Source organism: Ranitomeya variabilis, chromosome 4 (assembly GCF_051348905.1).
Source record: "Ranitomeya variabilis isolate aRanVar5 chromosome 4, aRanVar5.hap1, whole genome shotgun sequence".
Classification (NCBI taxonomy): Eukaryota; Metazoa; Chordata; class Amphibia; order Anura; family Dendrobatidae; genus Ranitomeya; species Ranitomeya variabilis.
The window spans coordinates 718,616,253-718,641,107 of record NC_135235.1 but is presented as its reverse complement, the minus strand read 5'-3'; the positions used below and the strand labels follow the sequence as shown (position 1 = coordinate 718,641,107).

Sequence of the window (24,855 nt, the reverse complement as noted above, 5' to 3'; positions counted from 1 at the left end):
GATGTGAGCTCGGAAGAATGCTCCAGCACATATAGTGCTGAGAGAGTTATTAAGCCATTCCAGGGCTGGGTTTTACGAGCTGTCATAAGAGACTGCTCGCATATCCCAACCCCAGGGGCATGATTTGGCAGATAAAATGGAGGCCGAGTCTCTCATTCAGTGTCTGGAGCTGGATGTGTGGATCTCCTGTGTGTTGGTCTGTGATAAAGAATCGGACACTATCCTGAGCGGGCGGACCTGCTGTATGTTGTATGTACTTTTTACTCTATGTTTTCACTTTGTGCCGGAAAAGGCTGTTCTTTTGTTTTACTATCCTGAGCGGTTTATGAAGTTTAAATAAACTTGCCTGGACATTGCAGCAATATCACTGTCTGTGCCGAGAGTTAAAAGGTAACTTATTGGACGCTGCCTCTGGCCCGGCCTAATAGACCTTCGTACATTACAGGCCCAGCAGCACTCTGTCACACCTTCTTAGATGCCATGTTTGCTTTTCAGAGCAGCAAGTGGTTAAACTGTCAGGGTTTTTGTTGGAGCGTCATCTGTGCTGTCCCTGTGGTGCACGTCTATGTTCTGGTGCTCAAAATAATTAATTTGTAGAAAAATGTTTCACTTGTTAAAAAATAATAAAATGTGACTCCTGCTTTTTTATATTTTTTTTTTTATTTTTACAAGAATTGTTGAAGCCAATCTTCTTTTGAAACATTTTAATATCTGATTTTTCTGGTGTTTTTCTTATAATATAGGAAAGCCTAAGGCCAGAAATAAACCCCATAAATCACTGTACATGGAGTCTTTGGGATCAAATGATTTCTGTCCGCGGTGTTTGTCAAAACAAATTTTTTTAATAAAAGCCTCAGACTTCTGTGTGTGACTCAGAGCTGAGATCTAACGTGATAGAAGATTACAGTGCGGGGAAGACGGGAAACCTCCATATAGAGGCCGGTGGGGATGGAGGCAGTGACCGACTCTGGACAGATCTGTTCCTAGAGCCGTAGTACGAGATGAAGATGTCGTCCTCATCATGAAGTCGTTATTTCTCCTGTCCCGTGTAATGAATATCTCCTGCAGTATTACTAATGCCGATTCCAGGGTCGGTAAATGAGGCGAGAATTAGCGTTATGGAAGATGAGTCTATGAGGAACGTATTCAGCTGCCGACTCCGAGGAAGAAACTGCTTGTTGTCTGTGGCCTAAATATATAGGTTTTATTAGTAGATGTAAAGAAGAAAACTAAATACTGTAAAATAATACATCTCCTCATATGTTTCCCTTATTATCTCCAGTAATTGTATTATTACACAGGATTGTTATGATGTTACATTGGCTCATCTCCTTCTCAATCAGGTCTCTACAATACCGGATCCTCTCAGTGAAGATCTTCTATATAAGAGAATTTTCCTAATTTATTCATCAAGGATTGATATGGACAGAGACAAGATGGCGGAGAGGATATTACACCTCACCCTAGAAATCCTCTTCCGGCTTACTGGAGAGGTGAGAGATTCTGATGACATTGCATTACATCATTCTTATCTATGGGAATATCAGATGGACAGAACAGGAGAAGTGAAGACTCTGGAAATGTCTGTAGTGAGATTTATTAACCCCTTCACCCCCAAGGGTGGTTTGCACGTTAATGACCGGGCCAATTTTTACAATTCTGACCACTGTCCCTTTATGAGGCTATAACTCTGGAACGCTTTGACGGATCTTGGCGATTCTGACATTGTTTTCTCGTGACATATTGTACTTCATGTTAGTGGTAAAATTTATTCGATATAACTTGCGTTTATTTGTGAAAAAAATGGAAATTTGGCGAAAATTATGAAAATTTTGCAATTTTCCAACTTTGAATTTTTATGCCCTTAAATCACAGACATATGTCACGCAAAATACTTAATAAGTAACATTTCCCACATGTCTACTTTACATCAGTACAATTTTGGAACCAAAATTTTTTTTTGTGACGGAGTTATAAGGGTTAAAAGTTGACCAGCAATTTCTCATTTTTACAACACCATTTTTTTTTAGGGACCACATCTCATTTGAAGTCATTTTGAGGGGTCTATATGATAGAAAATACTCAAGTGTGACACCATTCTAAAAACTGCACCCCTCAAGGTGCTCAAAACCACATTCAAGAAGTTTATTAACCCTTCAGGTGTTTCACAGGAATTTTTGGAATGTTTAAATAAAAATGAACATTTAACTTTTTTTCACACAAAATTTATTTCAGCTCCAATTTGTTTTATTTTACCAAGGGTAACAGGAGAAAATGGACCCCCAAAGTTGTTGTATAATTTGTCCTGAGTACGCTGATACCCCATATGTGGGAGTAAACCATTGTTTGGGCGCATGGCAGAGCTTGGAAGGGAAGGAGCGCCATTTGACTTTTCAATGCAAAATTGACTGGAATTGAGATGGGACGCCATGTTGCGTTTGGAGAGCCCCTGATGTGCCTAAACATTGAAACTCCCTACAAGTGACACCATTTTGGAAAGTAGACCCCCTAAGGAACTTATCTAGATGTGTGGTGAGCACTTTGACCCACCAAGTGCTTCACAGAAGTTTATAATGCAGAGCCGTAAAAATAAAAAATCATATTTTTTCACACAAATGATCTTTTCGCCCCCAATTTTTTATTTTCCCAAGGGTAAGAGAAGAAATTGGACCCCAAAAAATGTTGTGCAATTTGTCCTGAGTACGCTGATACCCCATATGTGGGTGTAAACCATTGTTTGGGCGCATGGCAGAGCTTGGAAGGGAAGGAGCGCCATTTGACTTTTCAATGCAAAATTGACTGGAATTGAGATGGGACGCCATGTTGCGTTTGGAGAGCCCCTGATGTGCCTAAACATTGAAACTCCCTACAAGTGACACCATTTTGGAAAGTAGACCCCCTAAGGAACTTATCTAGATGTGTTTTGAGAGCTTTGAACCCCCAAGTGTTTCACTACAGATTATAACGCAGAGCCGTGAAAATAATTTTTTTTTTTTTTCTCAAAAATGATTTTTTAGCCCCCAGCTTTGTATTTTTACAAGGGTAACAGAATAAATTGGACCCCAAAATTTGTTTTCCAATTTGTCCTGAGTACGCTGATACCCCATATGTGGGGGGGAACCACTGTTTGGGCGCATGACAGAGCTCGGAAGGGAAGGAGCGCCATTTGGAATGCAGACTTAAATGGATTGGTCAGCAGCCGTCACGTTGCATTTGCAGAGCCCCTGATGTACCTAAACAGTACAAACCCCCCACAAGTGACCCCATATTGGAAACTAGACCTCCCAAGGAACTTATCTAGATGTGTTTTGAGAACTTTGAACCCCCAAGTGTTTCACTAAAGTTTATAGCGCAAATCCGTGAAAATAAAAATTCTTTTTTTTTTTCACAAAAATGATTTTTTAGCCCCCAGTTTTGTATTTTCACAAGGGTAACAGGATAAATTGGACCCCAAAAGTTGTTGTCCAATTTGTCCTGAGTACGCTGATACCCCATATGTGGGGGGGAACCACTGTTTGGGTGCATGACAGAGCTCGGAAGGGAAGGAGCACCATTTGGAATGCAGCCTTAAATGGATTGGTCTGCAGGCGTCACGTTGCATTTGCAGAGCCCCTGATGTACCCAAACAGTACAAACCCCCCACAAGTGACCCCATATTGGAAACTAGACCTCCCAAGGAACTTATCTAGATGTGTTGTGAGAACTTTGAACCCCCAAGTGTTTCACTACAGTTTATAACGCAGAGCCGTGAAAATAAAACATCTTTTTTTTTCCCACAAAAATGATTTTTAGCCCCCCAAATTTTTATTTTCCTAAGGATAACAAGAGAGCTTGGACCCCAGAAGTTGTTGTTCAATTTGTCCCGAGTACGCTGATAACACATATGTTGGGGTAAACCCCTTTTTGGGCGCACGGGAGAGCTCGGAAGGGAAGGAGCACTGTTTTACTTTTTCAACGCAGAATTGGCTGGAATTGAGATTGGACGCCATGTCGCGCTTGGAGAGCCCCTGATGTGCCTGGACAGTGGAAACTCCCCAATTCTACCTGAAACCCTAACCCAAACACACCCCTAACCCTAATCCCAACGGTAACCCTAACCACACCCCTAGCCCTGACACACCCATAATTCTAATCCCAACCCTAATCCAAACGTAAATGTAATCCAAACCCTAACCCTAACTTTAGCCCCAACCTTAACTTTAGCCCCAACCCTAACTTTAGCCCCAACCCTAACTTTACCTCCAACCCTAGCCCTAACCCTAACCCTACCCCTAACCCTAAACGTGACTGAAATACGTGGCACTGAAATACGTGGCACTGAAATACGTGGCACTGAAATACGTGGCACTGAAATACGTGGCACTGAAATACGTGGCACTGAAATACGTGGCACTGAAATACGTGGCACTGAAATACGTGGCACTTAAATTCGTGGCACTGAAATACGTGGCACTGAAATACGTGGCACTTAAATACGTGGCACTTAAATACGTGGCACTTAAATACGTGGCACTGAAATATGTGATACGTGGCACTTAAATACGTGGCACTGAAACACGTGGCACTGAAATACGTGATACGTGGCACTGAAATACGTGGCACTGAAATACGTGGCACTGAAATATGTGATACGTGGCACTTAAATACGTGGCACTGAAATACGTGGCACTGAAATACGTGGCACTGAAATACGTGGCACTGAAATATGTGATACGTGGCACTTAAATACGTGGCACTGAAACACGTGGCACTGAAACACGTGGCACTGAAATACGTGATACGTGGCACTGAAATACGTGGCACTGAAATACGTGGCACTGAAATACGTGGCACTGAAATATGTGATACGTGGCACTGAAATACGTGGCACTGAAATACGTGGCACTGAAATACGTGGCACTGAAATACGTGGCACTGAAATATGTGATACGTGGCACTTAAATACGTGGCACTGAAACACGTGGCACTGAAATACGTGATACATGGCACTGAAATACGTGGCACTGAAATACGTGGCACTGAAATACGTGGCACTGAAATACGTGGCACTGAAACACGTGCAACTGAAATACGTGGTACTAAAATATGTGGCACTGAAATACGTGATACGTGGCACTGAAATACGTGGCACTGAAACACGTGGCACTGAAATATGTGATACGTTGCCCTGAAATACATGGCACTGAAATACATGGCACTGAAATACGTGGCACTGAAATACGTGGCACTGAAATACGTGGCACTGAAATACGTGGCACTGAAATACGTGGCACTGAAATACGTGGCACTATGACTGTCAGAAAATGTTCATTAAACGGTTAGGGGTGAGGTTAGGGGTAGAGTTAGGGTTAGGGTTTGGATCCCTTTATCACAATGATGGTGGTGGGTGGCTTTTCAGTGTGTTTTCTGTTTTTTTTTCGATAAAAATGCATGCGTTTTTAACGCAAACAAACGCATGTGCTTAAAAACGCAAGAAAATACTGCAGGTTGTATTTCTGAAAATTAACGCATGCAGAAAAAAAACGCATGCGTTTGAAAACGCGACCAAACGTGTACAAAAAAAACGCATGCGTTTTCAATGTTAAATATAGGGAAAAAACGCATGCGTTTTTTTGTGCAAAAAACGCTGCAGACAAAAACGCAAGTGTGAAACCAGCGACGCTTTTTATAGCAAAAAAGTTTTTGCGTCTCCACATTTTGAGAGCTATAATTTTTCCACATTTTGCTCCACAGAGTCATGTGAGGTCTTGTTTTTTGCGGGACGAGTTGACGTTTTTATTGGTAACATTTTCGGACACGTGACCGTTTTTGATCGCTTTTTATTCCGATTTTTGTGAGGCAGAATGACCAAAAACCAGCAATTCCTGAATTTCTTTTGGGAGAGGCGTTTATACCGTTCCGCATTTGGTAAAATTGATAAAGCAGTTTTATTCTTCGGGTCAGTACGATTACAGCGATATCTCATTTATATCATTTTTTTATGTTTTGGCGCTTTTATACGATAAAAACTATTTTATAGAAAAAATAATTATTTTGGTATCGCTTTATTCTCAGGACTATAACTTTTTTATTTTTTTGCTGATGATGCTGTGTGGCGGCTTGTTTTTTGCAGGACAAGATGACGTTTTCAGTGGTACCATGGTTATTTATATATGTCTTTTTGATCGCGTGTTATTCCACTTTTTGTTCGGCGGTATGGTAATAAAGCGTTGTTTTTTGCCTCGTTTTTTTTTTTTTTTTCTTACGGTGTTTACTGAAGGGGTTAACTAGTGGGGCAGTTTTATAGGTGGGGTCGTTACGGACGCGGCGATACTAAACATGTGTACTTTTATTGTTTTTTTTTTTTATTTAGATAAAGAAATTTATTTATGGGAATAATATATATTTTTTTTTTTTCATTATTTTGGAATATTTTTTTTTATTTTTTTTTACACATTTGGAATTTTTTTTTTTTACTTTTTTACTTTGCCCCAGGGGGGGACAATACAGATCGGTGATCTGTCAGTTTGCATAGCACTCTGACAGATCACCGATCTGCGAGAGGTGCAGGCTGCTTCACAGTGCCTGCTCTGAGCAGGCGTCTGTGAAGCCACCTCCCTCCCTGCAGGACCCGGATCCGCGGCCATCTTGGATCCGGGTCTGGAGCAGGCAGGGAGGGAGGTAAGACCCTCGCAGCAACGCGATCACATCGCGTTGCTGCGGGGGGCTCAGGGAAGCCCGCAGGGAGCCCCCTCCCTGCGCGATGCTTCCCTGCACCGCCGGCACATCGCGATCATGTTTGATCGCGGTGTGCCGGGGGTTAATGTGCCGGGAGCGGTCCGTGACCGCTCCTGGCACATAGTGCCGGATGTCAGCTGCGATATGCAGCCGACACCCGGCCGCGATCGGCCGCGCTCCCCCCGTGAGCGCGGCCGATCGGCTATGACGTACTATCCCGTCGGCGGTCATGGGGGCCCACCCCACCTCGACGGGATAGTACGTCGGATGTCAGGAAGGGGTTAATGTTTCTCTCCATAACCAGGATTACACAGTAGTGAAGAAGATTTCTAGTGAGCGCTGTCAGGACCCTGTGTCTGAGGGATGCGGAAGACCCCTGAGCCGAATCATGGGGCCTCCACCTCACCCACTGATACATGAGGAAATCAATGACCAAAAGATCCTAGAACTCACCTACAAGATGATTGAGCTGCTGACTGGAGAGGTGACACTGCTGGGACATTATACAGTAATGTTATGAAGGAATCGGGGGGATGATGGTATCATTGTACAGTTAAGTTCATATATATTTTGACAGACACAACATTTTTCTAATTTTGGTTATAGACATTACCACATTGAATTTTAAACAAAACAATTCAGATGCAGTTGAAGTTCAGACTTTCAGCTCTCATTTGAGGGTATCCTCATTACAATTGGATGAAGGGTTTAGGAGTTTCAGCTCCTTAACATGTGCCACCCTGTTTTTAAAGGGACCAAAAGTAATTGGATAGATTTAAACAATTTTAAATAAAATGTTCATTTCTAGTATTTGGTTGAAAACCCTTTATTGGTAATGACTGCCTGAAGTCTTGAACTCATGGACATCACCAGATGCTGTGTTTCCTCCTTTTTGATGCTCTGCCAGGCATTCACTGCGGTGGTTTTCAGTTGCTGTTTGTTTGTGGGCCTTTCTGTCTGAAGTTTAGTCTTTAACAAGTGAAATGCATGCTCAATTGGGTTGAGATCAGGTGACTGACTTGGCCATTCAAGAATATTCCACTTCTTTGCTTTAATAAACTCCTGGGTTGCTTTGGCTTTATGTTTTGGGTCATTGTCCATCTGTAGTATGAAACGACGACCAATCAGTTTGGCTGCATTCGGCTGGATCTGAGCACACAGTATGGCTCTGAATACCTCAGAATTCATTCGGCTGCTTCTGTCTTGTCACATCATCAATAAACACTAGTGACCCAGTGCCACTGGCAGCCATGCATGCCCAAGCCATCACACTGCCTCCGCCGTGTTTTACAGATGATGTGGTATGCTTTGGATCATGAGCTGTACCACGCCTTCGCCATACTTTTCTCTTTCCATCATTCTGGTAGAGGTTGATCTTAGTTTAATCTGTCCAAAGAATGTTCTTCCAGAACTGTGCTGGCTTTTTTAGATGTTTTTTAGCAAAGTCCAGTCTAGCCTTTTTATTCCTGATGCTTATGAGTGGCTTGCACCGTGCAGTGAACCCTCTGTATTTACTTTCATGCAGTCTTCTCTTTATGGTAGATTTGGATATTGATACGCCGACCTCCTGGAGAGTGTTGTTCACTTGGTTGGCTGTTGTGAAGATTGGAGAATGGAGATTATTCTGCGATCATCCACCACTGTTGTCTTCCGTGGGCGACCAGGTCTTTTTGCATTGATGACTTCACCAGTGCTTTCTTTCTTTCTCAGGATGTACCAAACTGTAGATTTTGCCACTCCTAATATTGTAGCAATTTTTCGGATGGGTTTTTTCTGTTTTCGCAGCTTAAGGATGGCTTGTTTCACCTGCATGGAGAGCTCATATGACCGCATGTTTACTTCACAGCAAAACCTTCCAAATGCAAGCACCACACCTCAAATCAACTCCAGGCCTTTTATCTGCTTAATTGAGAATGACATAACGAAGGGATTGCCCACACCTGTCCATGAAATAGCCTTGGAGTCAATTGCCCAATTACTTTTGGTCCCTTTAAAAACAGGGTGGCACATGTTAAGGAGCTGAAACTCCTAAACCCTTCATCCAATTTTAATGTGGATACCCTCAAATGAAAGCTGAAAGTCTGAACTTCAACTGCATCTGAATTGTTTCGTTTAAAATTCATTGTGGTAATGTCTATAACCAAAATTAGAAAAAGGTTGTCTCTGTCCAAATATATATGGACTTACCTGTATGTGTCAGATTTCTATAAGGTGTCGGGATGTCGCCGTCTATTTCTCCATGGAGGAGTGGGAGTATTTAGAAGGACACAAAGATCTGTATAAGGATGTTGTGATGGAGGATCCCCAGCACCTCACATCACCAGGTAATAGACAGGACTAAATACACACGGCCTATAATTAGCTGTATGTAAAAAATGAATTCAGTCCCTGTATGTGTTTCCTCCAGATCTTTCCATTAAGAGGACAACACCAGAGAGATGTCCCCATCCTATTCTTCCACAGGACTGTAAAAAAGAAAATCCCAATGTTCCTCTGGATCATCAGGTAGATGGCGAGAAGGTGTCAGGAGATCTCCCCTATGATGTGTAGACGGCTGTGAAAGTCTTCTGTCCATTCTTGTTTTATCCACCAGTATTTATATGTTTTATACTTAGATTCATAGTTTCACATATATATTCCATTGCTCCTTGGGTTTCCATGTGTAAACTAGAATAAGGATGACCCCTCTACACTGTGACATCCATTCAAATATTTGTAGACAGTTATTAAGTCTCCTCTTAGCCTTCTTTTCTCTGACGCCCATGACGGCACCACAGAGAGGGGATCTGCCCACCAAGGACAGGAAACCTACAGATAAAAAGGCGGTACCTCTCTCCCGCATCAGTTGGTTTCCTGTCCTTGATGGGAGACGTACAGACTTACTGACAGAAGACGAATGTTGTGGGATTCCGGGGCCAATCAGTCTGACTCAGGTAGCGGGGGTTCCCCTGCCTCGGCTGGTGTGGTGACCCGAGGCGCCACCGCTGGGGCTAGTGGGCCTCTTGGGTGTGTGGGGGAGGTGGCATGGAGTTTGCGGCCACCTCCCTAGGTAAGATCCACTGCAGCAGCGACAGCATCCAGGGGGTCCCTCTGTGGATGGGGGGAGTGGCGCGGCTCTCCCCCCGGAGCGTCAGCCTGCTCTCTGGAAGATCCAGGGGTTCCGGTGTGCAGCGTCCCACGCATGATGCGCAGCGCCATTTTGGAGGACGGGTTCGGTCTGCGCACGCTCGGGACTTGGTCACGTTTCTCGTGTGAGTACGGGCCATTGCGCATGCTCAGTTTCGGCGGGGCCTCAGAGCTGAGCAGCGTTACTGCGCAGACGCAGGTTTAAATAGACGGCGGGAATCACCGCCGCATAAATGGGGGGGAGAAGTAGCCCAGGCAGGCGCTTCTGTGAGCTCAACCAGGTAACATGAGCGACCTAGAGGCATCACCCCTATCAAAATCACCACCACTAGCGTCGCCGCAGCAGAAGCAACAAAAGCGACGGCCGCAAAAAGGACACCAAGATGTCACCGGTATAGGACGCTAAAGGTCCCTGCATAGCAAGGAGTCCAGTCCGGCACAAGGATGACAGATGCAGAGCATCCCCAACCGGTATTTATGGGTCCGCAAGCTGGTAAGTGATCTCCGTGAAAGTCTGTGACAGTAAGGACATACTTGTCTTTTCTTACTTTAGGGGAAGAAAAGCTTAGGCAAATCTAAGCATAGGATTTGCACCTTTTGTAGAGAGGACCATCCGACTACCTGGGAAAATAGGCTTTGTAGCATGTGTATACAGCGGACAGTATCTGAAGTGCTTCCTGGGTTCGCAGCCGACCTCAAAACCCTGATAAAAAATCAGGTGGAAGACACCTTTAGATCCCTAAAGGGTGGTAAAAAGCGGAGGAAGACCAGGCACAGGTCCTCATCTCCTGCGTCTAATATTACGGATAGTGAAGATGTGGACTCAGATACATCTAACTCCTCTTCTTCTTTATTATCCTCTTCTTCCTCTGGGGGTCACAGCTGTTTTCCTTTGGAAGGCACAGACGGCTTCATTAAAGCGGTTAGAAGCACTATGGGGCTAGCGGACCCTCACCCAAAGAGATCAGTTCAGGACATCATGTTCGGGGGTCTTGAGCAAAGGAGGAGAGCATTTCCCCTTAACGAGACAATATCTGCATTAATCAAAAAAGAGTGGAAAAAACCCATAAGGAAAGCGTTACTAACACCGAAAAGAAAATACCCTTTTGAGGATGAATCTTGCTCCTTCTGGGAAAAAGCCCCTAAACTTGATGTCGCCATAGCTAAGGCATCAAAGAAATTTGCCCTCCCATTTGAGGACATGGGGGTCTTGAAAGATCCCATAGACAAAAAGGCAGACGCTTTTCTCAAAAGTTCCTGGGAAGCAGCTGGGGGACGTCTAAAACCGGCGGTTGCCGCCGCATGTACGTTCCGTTCATTAATGGCATGGTTAGACCAATTGGAAAGCCAGCTAAAAGGGAAATCAAGTGTTGGCCAGGGGACCTACAGACAAAATCCAAATTGTGTACCATCCTTTGTGAGGGCGAATTCTTATTTGGCCCCACCTTAGACGACATCTTAGAAAAGGCAGGGGATAAAAAGAAATCTTTCCCCTCCCTGGGTTTCCCTTCCTACAGAAGGCCCTTTCGGAGCAAGAGGTTTTTCCGAAGGAAGCCGGGGAAAAACCAAGACAAGTGGGAGGATAAGAGAAACAAGAACAAAGGGTTTTTGTTCAATAAGAGCCCCAGTGACAAAAAAAACCTTCCCAATGAATGTTTGCCCCAGGTGGGGGGAAGAGTGTCCCTCTTTCTCTCGGCCTTGGAGAAAATTACCAGCAGTACATAGATTTTGAACATAATAAAATCGGGACTAAAACTAACATTTCTCAAACTTCCTCGTCCCTCCTTTATGGTGACATCACCAAGATCTTCAGGGGAGGAGCAGCTAGCATTAGAAAAGGAGGTCATTGGACTGGTGAACAAGGGGGTTCTCCTAGAAGTTCCCCCTCAAGAAAAAGGGTAAGGATATTATTCCCCTCTGTTCCTAAGGAAGAAGCCAGATGGGTCATACAGGACTATCAAACCTGAAAAATCTAAACAAATACCTAGAGGTCCAAGCGTTCAAGATGGAAACAATAAAGACGTCTATAAAAATGTGGTTTCCTCTGTGTTTCATGGCAGTCCTGGACCTGACGCCTACTATCATGTCCCTATCCACAGAGATCACCAAAGATTTCTCAGGATAGCACTGCACATCGGGGGGTGTTATGCCACTTTCAATTTTCAGCTCTCCCCTTCAGGCTAGCCATAGCTCCAAGAGTATTCCCCAAACTAGTCGCGGAGGTAATGGCTCACCTGAGGGAACAGGACACCCTGATAGTGCCATACCTCGATGACTTCCTGGTAATCAGCACCTCTCCCCAACACTGCGGCAACAGCTAGAAACAATAATACACTCACTATTGGTTGGTAAACTTAAAAAAATCCAAGTTATTACCATCCCAAATCCAAGAATATCTACAGTAGGTCTTACTCTAGACTCCGTAAAACAAGAATGCCGCCTTCTAGCGGAAAAAATACAAAACATATCGGGGCTAGTGTCCAGAATGCAAGATCTCTCCTCCATAACCCTCCACCAAGCCATGACCCTCTTGGGATCCATGACATCATGCATCCCTGCAGTCCAATGGGCTCAAATCCATGCAAGGGACCTTCAATGTCAAATCTTGTCAGAAGAAGTCTCTCTAAAAGGGAATTTAGAAGGTTGGTTCAGTTTATCTCCGCACACAACTCGGTCACTAAACTGGTGGACATCGCAAAACAATCTTTCTCAAGGGGTCCTGTGGGTAACTCCAATTTCAAAAATAGTAACCACGGACGCAAGCCCCAGCGGGTGGGGGGCTCATCTGAATGACCTATTAGCCCAAGGTACTTGGCCACCGACTCTGGCAGAAGCATCTTCCAACCTGAAAGAACTGCTGGCAATCGAGTTTGCACTACTGGAGTTCTTAGGCCCCCTTCACTCCCACCATGTCAGGATTATGTCAGACAACAGGGTAGTGATAGCGTACCTGAATCATCAAGGGGGTACTCGCTCTCAAAAACTGCTGGAAGTAGCCAAATCAATATTCCACATAGCCGAAAGCAACCTTCTATCCCTGTCAGGCCTTCATATATTAGTGGTGGACAATTACAGAGCGTACTTTCTGAGTCATTCCCGCCTAAAGCAAGGGGAATGGGAGCTAAATCATTTAGTGTTCACACAGATTGCAGAAAAGTGGGGTGTTTCGAGCATACACCTCTTCGCAAACAACCTTAACAAAAAAGTAAATACTTTCTGCTCCATAACCCCATTGGGGAACCCAGTATCATTAGATGCGTTCCTGATTCCTTGGCTCCATCAACTAGCATATGCATTTCCCCCAATTGCTCTGATTCCGGTGGTGCTGAGGAAGATTCGGGAGAATGGGGCTCATGTGATCTTAACAGCCCCGTTCTGGCCGAAGAGGCCTTGGTTCTCTTGGATGATGAGAATGTCAATCTCCGACCTGTGGGTACTTCCAGATCTTCCAAACCACCTCTCCCAAGGTCCAGTTCATCATCCGCAAGTTGCAAGCTTACACTTGACAGCCTGGCATTTGAGAGGGAGCTACTACAAAGTACAGGATTTTCTCCGGGACTGGTTTCTACTCTACTACAAAGTAGGAAACCAATTACAACGAAACAGTATGGAAAAAATTCCTCTCATCCTCAGGTGCTAAAATAGATGAGGGAGTCCCTCTTAAATCCATACTAGAATTCCTACAAAATGGGTTGGAAATCGGTCTGACCACAAGTACCCTGAAAGTCCATGTGGCAGCATTGGGAGCTCTATTTAACTATGATTTGGCAATGAATCGGTGGGTTTCCAGGTTCATCAGGGCAGCAGGTAGATCGAGACCTCTTCCTGTAAGGGTTACCCCTCAATGGGATTTAAATTTGGTCCTTAAGGCCCTGACTAAACATCCCTTTGAACCCTTAGGCCATGTTCCCACTTTGCGGTTTTTACCGCGGAACCGCTGCGATTTTGATGCTGCGGGTCCGCAGCAGTTTCCATAGCGTTTACATTAACATGTAAACCCTATGGAAACCGCAAACCGCAGTGCACATGCTGCGGGAAAAACCGCGCAGAAACGCAGCGGTTTACAACCCGCAGCATGTCACTTCTTTGTGCAGAATCGCTGCGATTCTGCACCCATAGGAATGCATTGAACCGCTTACTTCCTGCATGGGGCTGTGCCCACGTTGCGGGAAGTAAGCGGTTAATGTGCGGGTGGTACCCGGGGTGGAGGAGAGGAGACTCTCCTCCAGGCCCTGGGAACCATATTTGGGTGTAAAAAAAAGAATTAAAATAAAAAATAATGCTATACTCACCTCTCAGCGCTGCCCGCGGCGTCCGGTCTCAGTTGCTGTGCCGAACAGGACCTGTGGTGACGTCGCGGTCACATGACCGTGATGACGCCGCGGTCACATGACCGTGACGTCACGAAGGTCCTTGTCGGCACAGCCGCTTGCAGCGCCGGAAAGATCGCGACGTCAGAGGGTGAGTATAGCCAATTTTTATTATTTTTAACATTACTATTGATGCTGCATATTGCTGCATATGCAGCATCAATAGTACAGGAGTAATCCCGCAGCGGAAACCGCGGAACAAACCGCGATAAATCTGCAGGGATAACCGCAGCGGTTTTGCCCTGCAGATTTTCAATTCCGCTGCGGGATTAACCCGCAGAGGAACCCGCAGCGTGTGAACGTGGCCTAAGAGGATATCCCATTGAAAATCTTAACCCTCAAAACATCCCTGCTAGTCGCCATCACCTCTGCACGTAGAGTTAGCGACATACAGGCTCTATCTGCTAACCTTCCTTGCACCCAGTTTTTGGAGGATAGTGTTGTTCTCAAAACAGACCCAGCATACCTCCTGAAAGTAGCATCCCGATTCCATGGAACTCAAGAGATATCTCTTCCCTCTTTTTGTCCCAACCCTAAAAACAAGGAGGAAGAATCCTTACATACACTAGATGTCAGAAGATGCCTCATGCATTACATAGAAGCCACCAGAGAGAGTAAGGAGGACGCCTCTCTTTTTGTGTAATTTCAGGGTCCCCAGAAGGGGAAAAAAAGCCTCCAAAGCCACTTTGGCGAGATGGATCACGGACGCCATCAGCCTATCATACTCTGCAAGTGGGATACCCGTCCCGGGAGATGTCAAGGCACACTCAACGAGAGCAGTAGCAACCTCTTTGGCGGAGAAGGCCGGAGCTTCAATTGACCAGATACGATACGATACGATACGATACACTTTATTGATCCCGTGGGAAATTATGGGAGAGATATGTAGAGCTGCTACCTGGTCCTCACCATCTACAATCTATAGGCACTATAGATTGGACCTTATCTCCTCTTATCAGACCTTACCTTTGGTAAAAGGGTTCTGGAAGCGGTGGTCCCTCCCTAAATGTACAATCTCTGCAAATCTCTCCGTGGTGCCGTCATCGGCGTCAGAGAAAAATATAGTTCTTACCGATAACGGTATTTCTCTGAGCCCATGACTGCACCCATACATTCCCTCCCTTCACTTATGGGTGTGCACATTAATATAGTGCCATATGCTAATTATCTGAATAGCCACGCGGTATCTCAATTAAGTTAAGTAATGTTAAAAGTAAGACTCAGTTCCTTAGTCTCCCATCATTCTCTAGTAAACAACTGATGCGGGAGAGAGGTATCCCCTTTTTATCTGTAGGTTTCCTGTCCTTGGTGTCCCCTCTCTCCGTGGTGCCGTCATGGGCTCAGAGAAATACCGTTATCGTTAAGAACTATATTTTTTGCAAAACAAACATTTCTAAATCCTTTAACCGTTCCTCGTAGCACATACTTTGCAGTCCGCTCACCATCCTGGTAGCTCTTCTCTGAACTTGCTCACTCTTTTCAATGTTTTTTTATTTTTTTTTTAAATGTGGTGCCCAGAACTGGACACAGTATTCCAGAAGAGATCTGACCACGGAGGAGTAGACGAGAATAATTACTTGACATGATCTAGACCAGGGGTCTCAAACACGCGGCCCCTCCGGCTGCTTCATGCTGCCCGCCGGCACATAGACCCTGTAACGATCGCGCTCGCTCCAGCAGCCGCCGACATCCACGCTGTAGTGCAGTGTATTGCCGCGCAGACACCGGCTCTCTGCACAGCAATACTAGTGTCAGCCGCCGGCCTATCAGGGGCCAGCAGCTGACATCTGTGCATGGCAGTGACGTCATACGCCGCTGCGCCGGGATGCAGATGTCACCTGCCGGTCTCTGCGCGGCAATACACTGAACTACAGCGCGGATGTCGGCGGCTCCTGTACTGGGCTGCGATCATCAAGGGGTCTATGTGCCTGCGGGCCACAGGAGCAGAAAGGACGCCGAGGGAACGGAGGACAGGTGAGAAGAATCTTTTTTTTCTTCTGTTATGTCTATGTGAAAATAGGTGGGACCTGGATGGGGGACATGTCTGCAATATGGGGGGGACCTGGATGGGGCACATGTCTGCAATGTATGGGGGAACCTGGATGGGGCACATGTCTGCAATATGGGGACATGGATGGGGGGACATAACGAAAAAAAAGGTATCACTAAAAATGTCATTTTGTCATGCAAATAATGCGGCTTCTGAAATTAAATGTTTTTCTATGTGCGGCCCATATACCCAGCCGAGTTTGAGACCCCTCATCTAAACTCTATGCTTCTCTTAATACATCCCAGAACATGTGTAATGAGAACGGTGGAGATGGCAGGATTAGAGCTGATCATAGATGTGACTTCTCCATCTGTCTGTGACTTGTACAATATTTGTTTCAGGGTGAAGATCTGACCCATATTAATACTACAGAGACATATGTAAGGGGTGATGAGTGCTATAAAGAAGAGATTCCTACATATGACTACCCAGGTGAGTAATAACCACTAAATGCAGAGAAGTCACAGATTCTTCTTAGTCATCGGCTGTGGCTGCTTTATCGGATCATGTAGTCCGGCTGTGTCAAAATCGTGTGATCACAAGTATTCCTCTAGACCACAACATTCTCCTCCGCCAAACTATGTTCAAATGGATTTGGACATTGAAAGCCCTTTTCTATAGAACTTACAACCTGGAAGATCCACCTACTTCAAATAGAAGACGCTGACAGTTACCTGCCCAGATCTGTAAACTAAAAAGCCAAATGACAGTGTATGTAGAATGTGCTGACAAGTTAGAAAATCTCTTGAAGAAAAATATTATGAAGGGCCTTTAAGAGAAACGGAGGGTAATGATGCTGTTGGCTTACTAGTACACTGATATCTTATTGGATGAATCTACCTTCTCTCCCTTCTCTCCCTTCTGTGCTGCTGAATGTGCTCATATGGTCCCTACAAGACCAGGTCCAATCTTTCTGGCCAAACTTCACTTTTATGATCAACGACATTAAATGTGCAGTGAGGCCAAGTGAGAATTTCTGTACAATAACAGAGTTTCCTTTATCCTGACTTTTCAATTTCTTTTAAAATTAACTAACTTCAAGCAGGATTGTGATAAACTACATAAAAAACATTACACCCATGCCCTGATATATCTCTAAGCTGTATGTGGCTGATGGCTTTAATTATAGTGCTTTGGAACAAAGCACTATACTGTTATTCCATCGTGGTAAACTTCTTCTTATTCTTATTATTATAGTGCTTTGGAACAAAGCACTATACTGTTACTCCACCGTGGTAAACTTCTTATTATAGTGCTTTGGAACAAAGCACTATACTGTTATTCCACCGTGGTAAACTTCTTCTTCTTATTATTATTATTATAGTGCTTTGGAACAAAGCACTATACTGTTATTCCACCGTGGTAAACTTCTTATTCTTATTATTATTATTCAGTCTGCACGTAATGCGGCCCGAACCGCTAAACTCACAGACTCCAGTGAGGTGTCATTTCGAAGCCAGCGTTCCTGAGAGGTGTGCTAAGTATTTTTCGTGTCGATCGGATTTGTAGTTTTGGCGCAATTTGCGTTTGAAAAAAGTGTCTCAATGCATTTCAATAGGGAAATTTTCCAATACGTTTATAATGGGCCTGATTTCTGAGGCAATTTCTAAAAATAACTGCCACCTGGCTGATTACCTCATTGATATGCGCAGTGAGACCCAGTTACTATGCCAACGCCTATAAACTCTACCAGCCCACCAGGTCACAAGTTTTGTCAGATAATATCAGCTCTTAAAGTGACAGTACAGCACAATTACAAAGCACTATCTGTAGTCTTATCATTATTGCCCCGCTCACCAAATCGGACCCAGCCCACCAAATCGGACGAGAGTGCCCCCGCTTGCCAAATCGGACCCAGAGTGCCCCCGCCCGCCAAATCGGACCCAGAGTGGCGCCGCCCGTCAAGTCGGACCCAGAGTGGCGCCGCCCGCCAAATCGGACCCAGAGTGGCGCCGCCTGCCAAATCGGACCCAGAGTGGCGCCGCCCGCCAAATCGGACCAAGAGTGGCGCCGCCCGCCAAATCGGACCCAGAGTGGCGCCGCCCGCCAAATCGGACCCAGAGTGGCGCCGCCCGCCAAATCGGACCCAGAGTGGCGCCGCCCGCCAAATCGGACACAGAGTGGCGCCGCCCGCCAAATCGGACACAGAGTTGCGCCGCCCGCCAAATCGGACCCAGAGAGGCGCTGCCCGCCAAATCGGACCCAGAGTGGCGCCGCCCGCAAAATCGGACCCAGAGTGGCGCCGCCCGCCAAATCGGACCCAGAGTGACCCGGGCCGCCAAATCGGACCCAGAGTGACCCGGGCCGCCAAATCGGACCCAGAGTGACCCGGGCCGCCAAATCGGACCCAGAGTGGCGCCGCCCGCCAAATCGGACCCAGAGTGGCGCCGCCCGCCAAATCGGACCCAGAGTGGCGCCGCCCACCAAATCGGACCCAGAGTGGCGCCGCCCGCCAAATCGGACCCAGAGTGGCGCCGCCCGCCAAATCGGACCCAGAGTGGCGCCGCCCCCAAATCGGACCCAGAGTGACCCGGGCCGCCAAATCGGACCCAGAGTGGCGCCGCCCGCCAAATCGGACCCAGAGTGGTGCCGCCCGCCAAATCGGACCCAGAGTGGCGCCGCCCGCCAAATCGGACCCAGAGTGACCCGGCCCGCCAAATCGGACCCAGAGTGACCCGGCCCGCCAAATCGGACCCAGAGTGACCCGGCCCGCCAAATCGGACCCAGAGTGACCCGGCCCGCCAAATCGGACCCAGAGTGACCCGGCCCGCCAAATCGGACCCAGAGTGACCCGGCCCGCCAAATCGGACCCAGAGTGACCCGGCCCGCCAAATCGGACCCAGAGTGACCCGGCCCACCAAATCGGACCCAGAGTGGCGCCGCCCACCAAGTCGGACCCAGAGTGGCGCCGCCCGCCAAGTCGGACCCAGAGTGGCGCCGCCCGCCAAGTCGGACCCAGAGTGGCGCCGCGCGCCAAGTCGGACCCAGAGTGGCGCCGCCCGCCAAGTCGGACCCAGAGTGGCGCCGCCCGTCAAATCGGACCCAGAGTGGCGCCGCCCGTCAAATCGGACCCAGAGTGACCCGGGCCACCAAATCGGACCCAGAGTGACCCGGGCCACCAAATCGGACCCAGAGTGACCCGGGCCACCAAATCGGACCCAGAGTGACCCGGGCCATCAAATCGGACCCAGAGTGACCCGGGCCACCAAATCGGACCCAGATTGACCCGGGCCACCAAATCGGACCCAGAGTGACCCGGGCCACCAAATCGGACCCAGAGTGACCCGGGCCACCAAATCGGACCCAGAGTGACCCGGACCACCAAATCGGACCCAGAGTGACCCGGGCCACCAAATCGGACCCAGAGTGACCCGGGCCACCAAATCGGACCCAGAGTGACCCGGGCCACCAAATCGGACCCAGAGTGACCCGGGCCACCAAATCGGACCCAGAGTGACCCGGGCCACCAAATCGGGCCCAGAGTGACCCGGGCCACCAAATCGGGCCCAGAGTGACCCGGGCCACCAAATCGGGCCCAGAGTGACCCGGGTTGACCAAATCGGGCCCAGAGTGACCCGGGCCACCAAATCGGGCCCAGAGTGACCCGGGCCACCAAATCGGACCAAGAGTGACCCGGGCCACCAAATGGGACCCAGAGTGACCCGGGCCACCAAATGGGACCCAGAGTGACCCGGGACACAAAATGGGACCCAGAGTGACCCGGCCCACCAAATGGGACCCAGAGTGACCCGGCTGTCATGATTCTCAATGGCGAGAGAACATAGCCCAGCATATATGAGAACTAGCTCTTGGAAGATGGAAACTATACTGACCATGAACTAAACCTGCCGCACAACTAGAAGTGGCCGGGTAGCATGCCTACGTTTTTTAACCCTAGATGCCCAGCGCCAGCCGGAGAACTACCTAATCCTAGCAGAGGAAAAGACAGTCCTGGCTCACCTCTAGAGAAATTTTCCCAAAAGGCAGACAGAGGCCCCCACATATATTGGCGGTGATTTTAGATGAAATGACAAACGTAGTATGAAAATAGGTTTAGCAAAATCGAGGTCCGCTTTCTAGATAGCAGGAAGACAGAAAGGACACTTTCATGGTCAGCAGAAAACCCTATCAAAACACCATCCAGAAATTCCTTTAAGACTCTAGCATTAACTCATAACACCAGAGTGGCAATTTCCAATCACAAGAGCTTTCCAGACACAGTAACGAAACAGCAGCTGTGAACAGGAACAAAATGCAAAAACACACAAGGACAAAAGTCCAACTTAGCTGGGAGTTGTCTAGTAGCAGGAACAAGCACAGAAGGCTTCTGATTACATTGTTGACCGGCAAGAAACTGACAGAGGAGCAAGGTTATATAGCGACTCCCACATCCTGATAGGAGCAGGAGAACAGAGGGGATGATGCACACAAGTTCAATTCCACAAGTGGCCACCGGGGGAGCCCAGAATCCAATTTCACAACAGTACCCCCCCCTCAAGGAGGGGGCACCGAACCCTCACCAGAACCACCAGGGCGATCAGGATGAGCCCTATGAAAGGCACGGACAAGATCGGAGGCATGAACATCAGAGGCAGTGACCCAAGAATTATCCTCCTGACCGTATCCCTTCCATTTGACCAGATACTGGAGTCTCCGTCTGGAAACACGAGAGTCTAAGATCTTTTCCACAACGTACTCCAACTCACCCTCAACCAACACCGGAGCAGGAGGCTCAACGGAAGGCACAACCGGTACCTCATACCTGCGCAACAATGACCGATGAAAAACATTATGAATCGAAAAGGATGCAGGGAGGTCCAAACGGAAGGACACAGGGTTAAGAATCTCCAATATCTTGTACGGGCCGATGAACCGAGGCTTAAACTTAGGAGAAGAAACCCTCATAGGGACAAAACGAGAAGACAACCACACCAAGTCCCCAACACAAAGCCGAGGACCAACACGACGACGGCGGTTGGCAAAAAGCTGAGTCTTCTCCTGGGACAACTTCAAATTGTCCACCACCTGCCCCCAAATCTGATGCAACCTCTCCACCACAGCATCCACTCCAGGACAATCCGAAGATTCCACTTGACCGGAGGAAAATCGAGGATGAAACCCCAAATTACAGAAAAACGGGGACACCAAGGTGGCAGAGCTGGCCCGATTATTGAGGGCGAACTCCGCCAAAGGCAAAAAAGCAACCCAATCATCCTGATCCGCAGACACAAAACACCTCAAATATGTCTCCAAGGTCTGATTAGTCCGCTCGGTCTGGCCATTAGTCTGAGGATGGAAAGCAGACGAAAAAGACAAATCTATGCCCATCCTAGCACAGAATGCCCGCCAAAATCTAGACACGAATTGGGTCCCTCTGTCAGAAACGATATTCTCAGGAATACCATGCAAACGAACAACATTTTGAAAAAACAGAGGAACCAACTCGGAAGAAGAAGGCAACTTAGGCAAGGGAACCAGATGGACCATCTTAGAGAAACGGTCACACACCACCCAGATGACAGACATCTTCTGAGAAACAGGCAGATCCGAAATAAAATCCATCGAGATGTGCGTCCAAGGCCTCTTCGGGATAGGCAAGGGCAACAACAATCCACTAGCCCGAGAACAACAAGGCTTGGCCCGAGCACAAACGTCACAAGACTGCACAAAGCCTCGCACATCTCGTGACAGGGAAGGCCACCAGAAGGACCTTGCCACCAAATCCCTGGTACCAAAGATTCCAGGATGACCTGCCAATGCAGAAGAATGAACCTCAGAGATGACTCTACTGGTCCAATCATCAGGAACAAACAGTCTACCAGGTGGGCAACGATCAGGTCTATCCGCCTGAAACTCCTGCAAGGCCCGCCGCAGGTCTGGAGAAACGGCAGACAATATCACTCCATCTTTAAGGATACCTGTGGGCTCAGAATTACCAGGGGAGTCAGGCTCAAAACTCCTAGAAAGGGCATCCGCCTTAACATTCTTAGAACCCGGTAGGTACGACACCACAAAATTAAACCGAGAGAAAAACAACGACCAGCGCGCCTGTCTAGGATTCAGGCGCCTGGCAGACTCAAGGTAAATTAAATTTTTGTGGTCAGTCAATACCACCACCTGATGTCTGGCCCCCTCAAGCCAGTGACGCCACTCCTCAAAAGCCCACTTCATGGCCAAAAGCTCCCGATTCCCAATATCATAATTCCGCTCGGCGGGCGAAAATTTACGGGAAAAAAAAGCACAAGGTCTCATCACGGAGCAGTCGGAACTTCTCTGCGACAACACCGCCCCAGCTCCGATTTCAGAAGCGTCGACCTCAACCTGAAAAGGAAGAGCAACATCAGGCTGACGCAACACTGGGGCGGAAGAAAAGCGGCGCTTGAGCTCCCGAAAGGCCTCCACAGCATCAGGGGACAGATCAGCAACATCAGCACCCTTCTTAGTCAAATCAGTCAATGGTTTTACAACATCAGAAAAACCAGCAATAAATCGACGATAAAAGTTAGCAAAGCCCAAAAATTTCTGAAGACTCTTAAGAGAAGAGGGTTGCGTCCAATCACCAATAGCCTGAACCTTGACAGGATCCATCTCGATGGAAGAGGGGGAAAAAATGTATCCCAAGAAAGAAATCTTTTGAACCCCAAAAACACACTTAGAACCCTTCACACACAAGGAATTAGACCGCAAAACCTGAAAAACCCTCCTGACCTGCTGGACATGAGAGTCCCAGTCATCCGAAAAAATCAGAATATCATCCAGATACACAATCATAAATTTATCCAAATAATCGCGGAAAATGTCATGCATAAAGGACTGGAAGACTGAAGGGGCATTTGAAAGACCAAAAGGCATCACCAAATACTCAAAATGGCCCTCGGGCGTATTAAATGCGGTTTTCCACTCATCCCCCTGCTTGATTCGCACCAAATTATACGCCCCACGGAGATCAATCTTAGAGAACCACTTGGCCCCCTTTATACGAGCAAACAAATCAGTAAGCAGTGGTAACGGATATTGATATTTAACCGTGATTTTATTCAAAAGTCGATAATCAATACACGGCCTCAAAGAGCCGTCTTTCTTAGACACAAAGAAAAAACCGGCTCCTAAGGGAGATGACGAAGGACGAATATGTCCCTTTTCCAAGGACTCCTTTATATATTCTCGCATAGCAGCGTGTTCAGGCACAGACAGATTAAATAAACGACCCTTAGGGTATTTACTACCCGGAATCAAGTCTATGGCACAATCGCACTCCCGGTGCGGAGGTAGTGAACCAACCTTGGGTTCTTCAAAAACGTCACGAAAGTCAGACAAGAATTCAGGAATCTCAGAGGGAATAGATGATGAAATGGAAACCAAAGGTACGTCCCCATGAGTTCCTTTACATCCCCAGCTTAACACAGACATAGCTCTCCAGTCGAGGACTGGGTTATGAGATTGCAGCCATGGCAATCCCAGCACCAAAACATCATGTAGATTATACAGCACCAGAAAGCGAATAACCTCCTGGTGATCCGGATTAACACGCATAGTCACTTGTGTCCAGTATTGTGGTTTATTACTAGCCAATGGGGTGGAGTCAATCCCTTTCAGAGGTATCGGAGCCTCCAGTGGCTCCAAATCATACCCACAGCGTTTGGCAAAGGACCAATCCATAAGACTCAAAGCAGCGCCAGAGTCGACATAGGCGTCCGCGGTAATAGATGACAAAGAACAAATCAGGGTCACAGATAGAATAAACTTAGACTGTAAAGTGCTAATTGAAACAGACTTGTCAGGCTTCTTAGTACGCTTAAAGCATGCTGATATAACATGAGTTGAATCACCACAATAGAAGCACAACCCATTTTTTCGTCTAAAATTCTGCCGCTCACTTCTGGACAGAATTCTATCACATTGCATATTTTCTGGCGTTTTCTCAGTAGACACCGCCAAATGGTGCACAGGTTTGCGCTCCCGCAGACGCCTATCGATCTGAATAGCCATCGTCATGGACTCATTCAGACTCGCAGGCACAGGGAACCCCACCATAACATCCTTAATGGCATCAGAGAGACCTTCTCTGAAAATCGCCGCCAGGGCGCACTCATTCCACTGAGTAAGCACAGACCATTTGCGGAATTTTTGGCAGTATATTTCAGCTTCATCTTGCCCCTGAGACAAGGACATCAAGGCCTTTTCCGCCTGAAGCTCTAAATGAGGTTCCTCATAAAGCAACCCCAAGGCCAGAAAAAACGCATCCACATTGAGCAACGCAGGATCCCCTGGTGCCAATGCAAAAGCCCAGTCTTGAGGGTCGCCCCGGAGCAAGGAAATTACAATCCTGACCTGCTGAGCAGGGTCTCCGGCAGAGCGAGACTTCAGGGACAAAAACAATTTGCAATTATTTTTAAAATTTTGAAAGTGAGATCTATTCCCCGAGAAGAATTCAGGCAAAGGAATTCTAGGCTCAGACATAGGTGCATGAACAACAAAATCTTGCAAATTTTGTACCTTTGTGGCGAGATTATTCAAACCTGTAGCTACACTCTGAAGATCCATTTGAAACAGGTGAACACAGAGCCATTCAAGGATTAGAAGGAGAGAAAG

At 47.0% G+C, this 24,855-nt stretch overlaps 2 protein-coding genes across 2 annotated transcripts in view; one reads left to right on the top strand and one right to left on the bottom strand.

The window, feature by feature from the left end:
• LOC143766587 (uncharacterized) overlaps positions 1-24,855 on the bottom strand; it is a 925,271-nt gene that overhangs the window by 702,762 nt on the left and 197,654 nt on the right. The window lies entirely within an intron of this gene.
• LOC143766586 (uncharacterized) overlaps positions 1-24,855 on the top strand; it is a 327,061-nt gene that overhangs the window by 263,670 nt on the left and 38,536 nt on the right. The window contains exons 3-6 of the mRNA XM_077254373.1: positions 7,022-7,201; positions 8,918-9,041; positions 9,125-9,222; positions 16,605-16,695. Of these exons, the coding sequence (XP_077110488.1) occupies positions 7,022-7,201; positions 8,918-9,041; positions 9,125-9,222; positions 16,605-16,695 (493 nt within the window). The remainder of the gene's footprint in view (positions 1-7,021; positions 7,202-8,917; positions 9,042-9,124; positions 9,223-16,604; positions 16,696-24,855) is intronic.